At 52.4% G+C, this 11199-nt stretch overlaps 1 protein-coding gene across 1 annotated transcript; it reads right to left on the bottom strand.

The window, feature by feature from the left end:
* Window positions 1-4090: 4090 nt before the first annotated feature.
* PG985_006831 (uncharacterized protein) lies at window positions 4091-6809 on the bottom strand (the record flags this gene model as incomplete). The annotated part of the gene is made up of 3 exons (XM_066826600.1): window positions 4091-6000; window positions 6057-6117; window positions 6165-6809. The coding sequence occupies 3 exons, from the start codon at window positions 6807-6809 to the stop codon at window positions 4091-4093; spliced, it is 2616 nt and encodes an 871-aa protein (XP_066686207.1).
* Between the last annotated feature and the right edge of the window lie 4390 nt (window positions 6810-11199).

The raw sequence follows: 11199 nt of genomic DNA, 5'->3' as shown, positions 1-11199 counted from the left end.
CTTGCACTTGGGCTCCAGGTGAGGGCAACCCCACCATGCGCTTTCAGGTTGGGTTCTGTTCGTCGAGCGTGGCAGGCGGGTCGAATCGGTATCGATGGAGGGGTTCCTTCTTGGTGATGGTTGATTGTTGATTGACCCGTTATCAGGTTGCTAAGGTTGCGATAGGTCGCGATAAGAGGTGCAGGTGGGATGTGTGGATGTCGAGGAACGATCAATTGACAGCAGCAGCAGCAGCAACGACAACTTGGGCCCAGGTATCGTGAAGGTTTCGCATTGAGTGTTGAGCCCTGGCTTCCGAGTCTTGGAGCTGAACTGACTGAAGGTTGCGGTACGGTAGCTTTGAGCTTGCCTTATCAAAAGGTGCAGTGGGTGTTACAAGAAACGTTTTGGATGGAATGAGAAGTTGGGATGGGACTGGAGGGTAGGTAGGTGAGATGAGGTGTTGGCTTGCTGGTCTTGGTCTTGGTCCTTGGTGGGTGTGGGTGTGGGTGTGGGAGGATTGAGGGGACGAGGGGGGGAGACCAGGGACCTAGAATGGTAGGAGTAGGAGGGCGAACTAGCTCTCTCTCTCTCTCTCTCTCTCTCTCTCTCTCTCTCTCTCTCTCTCTCTCTCTCTCTCTCACCTGCACTCTCACTTCTCACTTTCCGGGGGGTGGTGGGTAGACGGGCAAAGAGCAGCAACACTGAAAGTCCATGTAACCAGCCGGTTTAGTGGTTCAATGATCGAATCAAGTCCAAATGATTGCAGGCAAGTGTGGTGTAAGTGTGTAAGTAAGAGAAGTAGCAGGTACTAGGCATGGCACGCGTGCACATACGAAAGGGTCGGGTCACCGAAAACAGCCTTTGATCCAGTGCTGGAATTGGGGCGCTGGATCCAGACAGACTGGAGCGGGCGTGAGGCGTGGGAGAAACTTGATCAAGGCACTTCTTTCTTTAGGTTGATTAAACCAGTCCACTACGCCATCTTGCACCAACCCGTCTTGCCAATTATATCCCAGGGCAGTAGTGCGGTTCTATGTGACGTGGAAGCAATGTTATTAAATATGGCTAACAAAGGATCGAATGCAAGCTGGGCAGGTAGCTCCAAGCTCATTAGTTTCCATCGGGTGGCTGTACGTTTGATCTTGTTCGAGAGCAATTGCTGGGTCGACAGTTTAACCATGCCGGGCCTGTTACATGGGCGCTCTCTCTACCTATACCCTTGCCTGTCTATAAGACTTGCTTGGGTTGGACTGGAGACTCCGAGTCCTTGGGGAAATTCTATGCTGGAGCCGAATTTTTTTACTCTTTTTTTTTTTTTTTTTGCTTCCGCTCCTTCTTCTCTCTGCCTCCCAGTTGCTACTGGCCCCTCAATTGGTCCGTCCTGGGCTGATGAACTCATTACAAAGTGCTCTAGGAATTCGCCAGTCTGACTCGATCGATGATCGGCTGGGCGGCGCGCAATGGCTGGTTCTGGTATGGGGTGGGGGAGTGTTTCTAGGAGTGGAGGAGGATTTTAAAGCTTGAAGTGCAGAGCTCTCTCAGCAGGTCAGGGAGCTCTTCAGCAATGGCTCCTCCAGCCAATCCTGGAGCTCAGTCTGAGCCCATGTTTGATACGGGCGCATCGATTCCGCTGCAAGTACCCCGAGAGCTTCCCTTGGGAGCCCCAGTGTCGGGCTCGGAGATCCAACCGCTCACAATAGCTTGTTCCTAAGGAGTTGTCACGGCTATCTTGCAGGCCCGTGTTTGTATTTACTGATGGAAGGGAGTCCTGCATGCTGCTTAACCACGTTACATACATGCACATGGGTGTTTACTTTGCTGCTGCGTCTAAGTCGTGGAAGGGGAGGCTAGGAGGGAGGTGCCGATGTGCATTTCTCCATCCTGGCCCCAAACCTCCACTATTGTCACCGCTTTTGAGCGCTCGCATTGGCTCATTTGAAGCTGAGGTGAGGAACGGTGGTGAGGGGTGCCTTGATCCTAGGCGCAAAAGAGAGGCTTGCAAGTACGAAACTGATGAAAGAGAAAAGAAAAAGAAAAGAAAAAAACCTGGCGGCGGGGCACGCACGCACAGAGAGAAACTGTTTACAGGCAGGCATTACCGACTTATCCCAGTCACTCGGATCATGCTTTTCCTCACTTGGCTCGTGGATAATGCGTGTACATAGCCGCTTCACATGCCCGGCAATCCTGGACTTCCCTTACATACCCACCCACCACATCGCCCCATGGTTGTGCCATATCCCGTCGAGAGCACTTGCTTGCAAACGACAACGGCTAGTCAGGTGGATATTCCGAATCTTGATAGTCGGGACACTTAACTTGCCTTGTTGTCTGTCGCCTTGGGGACCGACCGCCTTCAACCCGATCACTACCTGATGTTGCTAGCATGCTCATGAGACCAAGACAAAGAAGCAATGGAGGCGGAGCTAGAAACGACCAAGCCGCTGACCAAAGTGTTTTGGGGCCGTGGCGCCGCGCAGGGACGACAGGCCAGACTGGACTCAAGAGTCAAGACACACACTATCACTTACCACTACTGCTATGTACGCACATGTACAGTAGGATGCAGGCGCTTGTGTGGATAGGGGCTCCAGCAGTGTGGGAACAGAAGAGAAGGCAAGTCAGATACATAGTTAGTAGAGATGCCGCGATGTTCTCAGTACCTGGATTGCTTGCCCTCGGGGCTTGGCTCCATTGCTCATTGATCACCTCCAGTCCATGCTGCAATCTTGCATTCGGGGCTGCAGCTAATTCCGGATACAGGTGCTTGAGTCGTGTCTTCGGGAAGAGCACAAGAGCGATCGATGCATTACCTTGTACTTGGGTTATGGAATTAATCGGTGACATGCTTGTTGGCAGCTCGTGACGAGCATCACACTCGCACCTCGCCAGCCAAACCTTGTTCCGACCACTCCTTGACTCCCTTCAGATCCAGTCAGGCTGGACAAACCCAAAGCTGGAGGTACAGTATCTTCGTGCTCTGCCATAAGGGCAATAAAAGCCATCAAAACCAAACCTGCCAAACAGCATGAACCGACGCTTCCCAACGGGCGTCCACAAAGACGGTGGGTCACATGTTTCTAGTACTGCGACTACTGCAAGTGCTACTCCTCTCCAGTTTCTCTGGCTTGCAGAACGCCGCCGGCTGGTCCCAGCACCACTTTTCAATTAAACCTGGGGGGCTTTCTGTTTATTTTATTTCATTTCTGTAGTTCTAGTGCAGCCTTGGGTAATCTCTTGCGCAATGAGAGAAACCCCCCATCCAGGGCCAGAGCATGCCTTGCCATATCAAAGATGTAATGCGAACCAGCAACTACCTACATACCTTATCCTACCTACAGCATGGGTGGGTGGGTACATGAGGTACAGGTGTTTGAGAAAACCGAGCCGAGGTGCAGTGAGAGAGACAGCTCCTTGCGATAAAGCTTGCTTTCGTTGCCGATAAAGCTCTCTCTTTTCCAAGTGCGGGATTGGGCAGTGCCGAATCCACTTCCACCTCTGCCGGTGGGCTTTTTCTGCCCAGTGCTCCTCGCTTCAAGATGTACCTCGAGCAAGGTACAGAAGTATTTTTTATTTTTTTTCAGGGTCCAAGGCTAGGTCGAGAAGAATCAAATTTGACGATGAAACCTTGCCCTCCATTCCAGAAGTCTTCTTATCGATATGTACGGGTAAGGCGCATCTTGGCCCTGCAAGATCTGCCAATAAGAAACTCTCACAAACAGGTCGCTGCTATTGATAGATGTGTTGGGGTAATGGTCTTAAACTTATTTGTTTACAGTGATGTGGAAGGTCGGATGAAGAGAGATGGGAAGTTGGCCTCCTGGAAATATGTACACTCTGGTAGCAGCGTAGAAACACTGACAGACACTGTTGAATCTTCCCTCGGCCCAGCTGTAGCCAATTCAGAGCAAGGAGCACCATGCATAGTGCCTTCAGTGCCTTCAAGAGCTCGACTTCGGAACACTTTCGAGGCAAGTAAGCTTTCGAATTATGACAATAACGTGTCTATGCTAGTTCCTTTCAAAACGCATTCAATACCAAAGACATCTTGTCACCTGAACGGTTCCCCAACTAACGTACCTCTAGTCAAGGTATTGCGGGATTATAGTTACAAGAAGTTATTCGGACCCCAGAACGACGACATCTCACAGGCTTGATCCGCACAGAGCCCTCGTTGGTTCAGGGGATCTGGAAGCCGTAGCCTGTCTTCCGCACTTCCGTGGTAGTTGGATTCGCCAGGAGGGCACTCGTACTCCGCCAAATGCACAACCTTTTCGAGCTCTCCATTGGTGAACTGCCCACCGTCCATCCAACATGAGGATTGACTATGAGGCAGATAAAGCGGCTGGTTCTCGTGCAGACCACTTGACAAAGAGCTCATATCGCGATCATATACATTACCAAAGTCTGCGGGTTCGATATCCTCGTCTTCGCAACCCATAAATCCCGTGTCAGGTATGGGCGAAACGTTTTCGCGTGCGTTGTGTTGTTCATTCATGGACGTTGGTGGAATAACATCAGCCTCGCGCTCAATCCTTGCGATGAACTCTGCCATGCTTTCTTGACGCTGGGCTGATCTGACCTGGGTGATGGTTGGCAAAGACCCTTTACCTGCTGGGTGATTAACATCGTAGAATGAATTCGGACTCGACCTCGATGTATTAGTGTCAGTAGTTAAGGCCGGAGTGCGAGGTTTGGGCGACGGAGTGACCCAGGAGGCAGACTGCAACGGCGCAATGAGTCCATATTGGGAAGAGCTCCTAGTCGATATCCCAGGACTCGTCTCGCTAGGAGCCTCCGAATGCCCGTTTTTGTGCGCGACATCATGCTGTGCCATCATGTGGGCAGCAGCAGACAACTCTTTGTTGGTGGGTAAGTACCTTGTATCTGGCCCAGTTGCGGGGGGTTTCTGAACCGCACCACCCAGACGAGGCTGCAGGACGTGGTCTGGTAATGGTGGTGGGGGCATCAGGTCTCTAGATGCGATTGATATCCGATCATCGTTATCGGGGCTTACCAAGCAAGCAGTATGGTGGTTAGTATCTTCGTCAAGGCCAACGCGACGTCGGGGATCCCGTCCCTCGTCGGGCCTTTCTTGGGTGACGTGCTCATTGCGCACCGTTATCTTTGCAGATTCCGCGATATCTTTCCTGTTATCTCCGACTGTTGCATGTAGATGCTGATGCTGTTGCTTTTGCGTAGGGTCACGGGCGAAGCCAGGATCATCCTCATCAGATAGCCGGGGTTTATGCGAAGGCTTTTGTGTCGTCTGACTGCGGTCCACCCTCCAAGAGGGCGGTAGAAGTGTTTCGAGACGTCGTTGCAAATCGTGCCTTCCCATATCATCTTCAGAAGGGGCATGGTCGTTTGTGCTACTTTCACTCCCACCCTGTTCTTCATCAGTGATTGACCTTTCTTGATCGTACGGAGCAATGCCAGTGCCACGAAAGATACCCGAATCCACAAGGGCTCGTCGAACTGTCTCTGGTGTTGTTGTTCGGCCATCATGGATCCCGGACGAGGCTTGTGAGACTGATCCGTTTTTCCGTATTGGTGATCTCGATGGACTTGTAGACCATGAAAAGTAGGTAGTTGGTCTGCTATCTCTGCTTGATACCGGTCGATGACAATCACCTTGGGATCTCCTATCCTCTTCGATATTTTGGGCCGAGGAATCGGAATCTCGACGTCGTTGCAATACCTGCTCGCTCAAGAGATATTCCCGGCTTGCACTCGGCTCAGACTGAGACGACTTCGATGTACTGTACCTTCGCGTTGCCGAGCCGGACCTCTCCTGAAGCTTGCGCAAGATTTCTCGGTTGTGCCCGCGTTGGTCGCCGACGTCAGTTTCAAGGACTTCACGCGGAGCTTGAGCTGGTAGAAAGAACGAAGAAACTTCCTTCATCTCTTTTTGTTGCTTTTCAAGTTCTCTGAGCCGTCTCTCAGACAGTGGTTTTGGTCCGGCGTTACCCGTTCGTTCCTGAAGAAAATGCATATCCGAGAAAACAAGATCCTGTACTGGTTATGGTCAGTAACGAACGTGCAATGCCCCAGGCCATTCAGTGGCATCGTACCCGGTTTCTTGTTTGCCTCACGGCCATTCTGGAAAATACCAGGCTTAATGGGTTGCTGAACCTAGATCATCAGTGACCAAGAAGAGGAATGCCGAAGAACTGACAAACCGTGATGCGATCGTTGAGGACTGCTTTCGAGGCCCAATTACTCATGACGTTCTTACTAGACGTCATTGTTCTCGTTTTGTCTTCCTTTTTGCGCTTACTTGGCTTGGGCGGTTGCTGATCTTCAGTGGATTTCCTGGTGCGGCGTTTGTCCTTCTTATGCTCATACTTATCATCTCGTGTCTTGTTCCGGGGCTTCTTTGACCTGTAAGCCAGTGTAGGAGAAGCTGGCTCGTCAGAATCGGCGCCTTGGGGAATCACTTCCAGTCTCCTCGACAGTTCGGCTGGTGCCGGTCCATGCAATGCCCTTGCATGATGAGAAGCGTTGTAACGGTCTTTCGGAGATAGCCTCTGGTTCTTGCATACGCTGAGTATAGAGCTGTCGGACAAAAGACGCTTGCGGGACTTGGGCGAGTGCTCGAAGCCTTGTGGAGGGCTACGTAGACGGGTACCTACATCGAAGGGGGGTTCTGGCGGCTGCGGAAAAGCAGAGCGGCGAGTATCGAGTGACGGGGATCTGACCTGCCTTTGCTCGTGAGGGTCGTAGTACTGGTGGGTATTGGTTGGTCCTGGTCCTGCATGGTCCTCCGATGCCGTGGGGTAGTTTTGGTTTGCAATTGTGGACTGGGCGAGCCAGTTTTGGACCATGTCATGGCCGGTTCGTTGACCCGAAACCCGGCTCGAGTTGCCCAGATTCAAGTTTGCAACGCACTTGTCCTGATGGCGATGGCTCTTTCGGTGCCCACGGCCGGATCTGGAGGCTGGGTCCCTGTCCCCGTGCTCGCGCCCCCTGCGATGTTGGCGTCGAGAGGACTTGTTGGTATCCATCTACTGGGTCCGCGTAGATTGAAAACTAGGGAATCCTGAACAGCATTGGACTTGAGACCTCCTCCAAGTCGCGTGCGTTGGGAGAATCACATACGCAAGTGCGTGTAGCTATGAATAGAATCAAAGGTGGTTGTCAAGTTGAACAGGCGTGCCTGCCTGCAGCTGCACTGTTCCAGCATCCTGTCATGTCCCCACTTGCGGCCCCAGTTCACAGCTCCGTGCAGGCTCGTGCTCGAGTAGCGGAAGTGCTTGGTGCGCCTGTCCACACTTCATTACGCACATCAACATGCTAAGGCTAAGAAGCAAATATGTAGTAGTATCTCAAGTGGGATAGACGATGCAACTTTGTGCAACTTGAGGTGCGCATGAAGCACTTTGACGTTGACAAGATCCTTAATTGAGATTTGTCTCTATAGGTCTGCCAAGTCTCTGGGTGGACGGCTGGAAGCAAGAAGCCGTACATACTTACATGTATGTTCCTTGTTGGTAGCGTATCGCGTTTCGGCCTCTGCCTATCGACATAATCACATACCCCGTGTCGAGGGTTGGTCTAACACAATGTGTTTGGGAGTGTCGATTGCTGCACAACTTGTGCTCTCTTTCACGTCATATCGCTACATGCATACCTACATTACGCGCAGTTGCCCATGAGAGTCGGCTATATCTGGGTTATGAGGTCGGCGGGCTACCAGAAGCGAAGAAGTTTTTCCATCGGCCGGAATTCCTCCAGGTAGGTACGGAGTACCAGGGAGGGTCAGCGATCAGCATCCAGCGGGGCGAGGGATGATCCGCTATGGAAGGAGACCACGCAGCGTGGCAGTGAGGCATTTCTCTCCGGAAGATATCCCCATGGTTTCGGGGTCCCTGATGCATCCATATGAGGAGATATAAATTCGGGTTACGAAGAACTGACTAATCGTGCTTTGGAGATTGATAATGGATGATGCAGAGAGAGTCATGCGATTCCGTTGCTCGAGCCTGTAGCGATCTTGGTATATGGTGGGCGCCCTGAGCAAGAGCCCGCTAGCTAGTGGGCCTGCAGCTGAAGTCAATCTCGACCGACTTTGTGCACTCTGGCAACCCAGATCTTACGGGCCTCCGATCGGTGGCAGGTGGTGTCCTTATTGCTCACATCAATTGAGTTGCGGATTAATTAACGTTACAACGGCCCCTCTCCGACAGGACGGTAGTATGACACTTCACCCAGAGCCAGAGCGATGTGTTGCGTCGATCAATGCCACCTAGCATGGCTTCCTTACCTAGAGCAGGTATTCGGCAGTTGCGCAAAGGCGCTACAGTAGACCTAGAAATAGTCTCGATCCGAAAACGTCGGAGAGCCCTGCCAAGCTCTGTTTGGGGGTGAGCCGAAGGCCAATGACATCCGCCCCCTTTAACCCAGAGAGCCCCTGAAATCAGGCCATGGCCATGAATATATTGGCCCAAGCTCCTTGCATTTGCATTTGCATTTGTGTGCCATCACGATAGCCAGGCCGCTTCCAGGCCGCCTACCAACTACATGCTACATACCTGCTCTGGGGTGGCACCGTGGAGCCAAGCAAGCTATTTCTATATATCTCTTGGCAACGAAACGAGTCTACCCCCCGACGGTGATTTCACGATAGTTCACTTTTAGACTTCAATGGTCGCCCGTTGGGCTGCAACGTACATGGGGATGATGCCCACAAGGTTTACCTGCCGGGCTTGGATTCCAAAACGTCTTGACTAGTGATGAAATACTTGCATCAAGTGCAACACCAAGGAACGGCATGAACGAAGGCCCAAGAACGAGGAATGTCTGTTCTGGATGAAGTCACACGAGAGGCAGGTAGCCGCAATGCCAAACTTACATGCGTAGGCCCCAATCACCCTTTAAACCCGCGGAACACTCCGTGTGTCGAGACGCAGCCGGTTCCTCATTAGGTAGCCACTGCCCGAGGGCCACTACCCGAGCCCTACAGACAACCATGGCGATCAAAACCCATCACAAATCATCTCGAGTACGCTTAACAACGTCTAGTCAAGTTTCATCTTGACCCGTGTGAGCGATACCTTCAGTTGACAACGTAATGGATTCTCCAAGGTCATGGCGATGTCTTCAAGTTTGCGGTGGTGACTCTGGAGGTGGGCTTGGGGTTTAGATATGGTAATGCCGAAGACCGACGACGTTGACCAACACTGATTAGGTACCTACCAGTCGTGTCCTCATACCTAGTGTCTTCGGAGAGCGTGTGCGCGCTTTTCTTTCTCTTGCTCTGCTGGTTCTTGTCTTCCAGCTTCCCCTGGGACCTTGGCGCAACTCGCTGTGCATAACAGGGGCGTCCTTCATTGGGTGTGCAGATCGGCCGTTAGTATTCTTTGTTCATGACCCACTAAAGAATTACTGGGTATGAAAAAAGTCCGATGTAGTATTCATCACCGCAGGCGTAGGGGGGCACGTGGGCGCCCGAGATCCCCGCGTCCTCCCTGACGCCAAGACGCAGCGGCGAAGAGTGGCGCTGGTGAGCGCAGACTTGCGTGCATGCTACCCAGTCTGCTGCATAGCACAGTAGATTCGATACACGAAGCACAATGTCTGCGTTACGTGCCATATCGCCTCGGTCTCACATATGGTCAGGGTGCTCGCTATATTTGTGAAAAACGACAGGGCTTCTGGATCCAGGGGTAACTGCATGTGCTTTTGGGGGCAACCTAAAGGCCTCAAACAGAGTAGCCCCACCATGGAAAGTGCGTTAGCGGCTTCTAGTGAGGGGCAGCGACGCAGCTACCTTGGAGGGGCATAGCTCGACCCCAACCAGTCGTTACATGTTTTCTTGGTCCTGGATTGGATGCAGTTCAAATGGAATCAACTTCGGCTGCGCTCCTGGGCGGGAGCATCCCCAATGATGCGCCAGTGCTCGGGCAGGTGCTGGCTACATAGATCAATTGATGACCTGGGTCTTTGCTACGTACACATGTACCTATGTAGGTACCTACTCTGTTGGTCTCGGTGTTTCCATGGTTCAAGTGTGTGCCAGTGTTCGTTCGGCTCGCCTTCCAGACGGGCCAACAGACAGACCAGGAAACAAGAAACAAGCGCATGAATACTACAACAGCCACTACTACTCCGTACCGTTTTGCTGGCCAGGGCCTTGGAGGCCTCCTTATCGATAGAATCCCGCGCACCACCAAACGCCACTCCAGTTTAGTCCGGAGATCTCGCGACGAGAAGGAGGAGGTAGTAGTAGCACGTATGTTTGTGTGCGCACCTTAAGCCTTAAGCACAGGTGGGTGGGTGGGTGCGTGGATTGGGACTGCATCGTCCTCTGCCAGGTCGGCAAAAGATGCCTCGCCAATGCTGCGTCCTGGAGCCTGCCTGCCTCCCTGCCTGTCATATTCAAATCAGTGGGAAGGACCAACAGGGAGAGAACGGAGGCTCCAGGGATCGTCACCCGCCTTGGTGGTTGGTGGTTGGTTCTGTGCTCGCCAGTATTTGGGTGATCGATACTTGCGGAGCCTGACAGGGGTCCGGAATCTTGAGACAACATCCATCCCGGCCACGGTCTCCCAAGGTCGGAAACAGTGGCTATCGATCCAACTAGGCATGCCCGGTTGATGGCAGTGGACGTGGTGGGTTGCCACGATGTTTGAGCTGAATCTTAGCAGATCATCTGGGAAGCATTGGCCCTCTTCTCCTTGACGACGCGGCCGGTGACAGGCGGGTATGTCCCTGATCCTGGATGGCTGCCCCCCATCCAGAGGATCCCAATTTAGCAACCGACCCGCCAGTCCTGTCGTGTGGAGTTGCTCACTTCACACAGAGCTCTATTCCAGTACACTCCGGCGCAGGCCTTTCTGCCTCGTTCGTTTGATGCTTGTTTTCGACCCTGCTGGGATGCTCATGCTTGCCAAACACCAGAGTCTTGGTCTTCGTCCCAATATCAGATGAAAAAAGATTTCATGGAGACTGACCAGAAGGGCGAGTAATGGAGCTGTGCCTCAGCGGCCCAACTATGGCATATATAAATCAGACGTCTCGCCACTAGTGACCTGCCGAATGTTTCTTGTACCATGCTTCTTCTAGTGAACGACAAGGAATCCGGATATCTCAAAAGCCTCGACCCCTGACTGCTTCCCTCGACTTAGCCACTTAGCATACCCGGCTATCAACCCCGCTGTCTTTACTGGACCCTGCGCTCCTCTTCTTACTTCGACCACCATATTATCGAGTCTT

The sequence above is a fragment of the Apiospora marii genome (assembly GCF_038362585.1).
Source record: "Apiospora marii strain CBS 49790 chromosome Unknown utg000004l_segment0_segment0, whole genome shotgun sequence".
NCBI classification, from domain to species: Eukaryota; Fungi; Ascomycota; class Sordariomycetes; order Amphisphaeriales; family Apiosporaceae; genus Apiospora; species Apiospora marii.
Note: the sequence above shows the minus strand (reverse complement) of the source record. Positions and strands in the feature narration are given on the sequence as shown.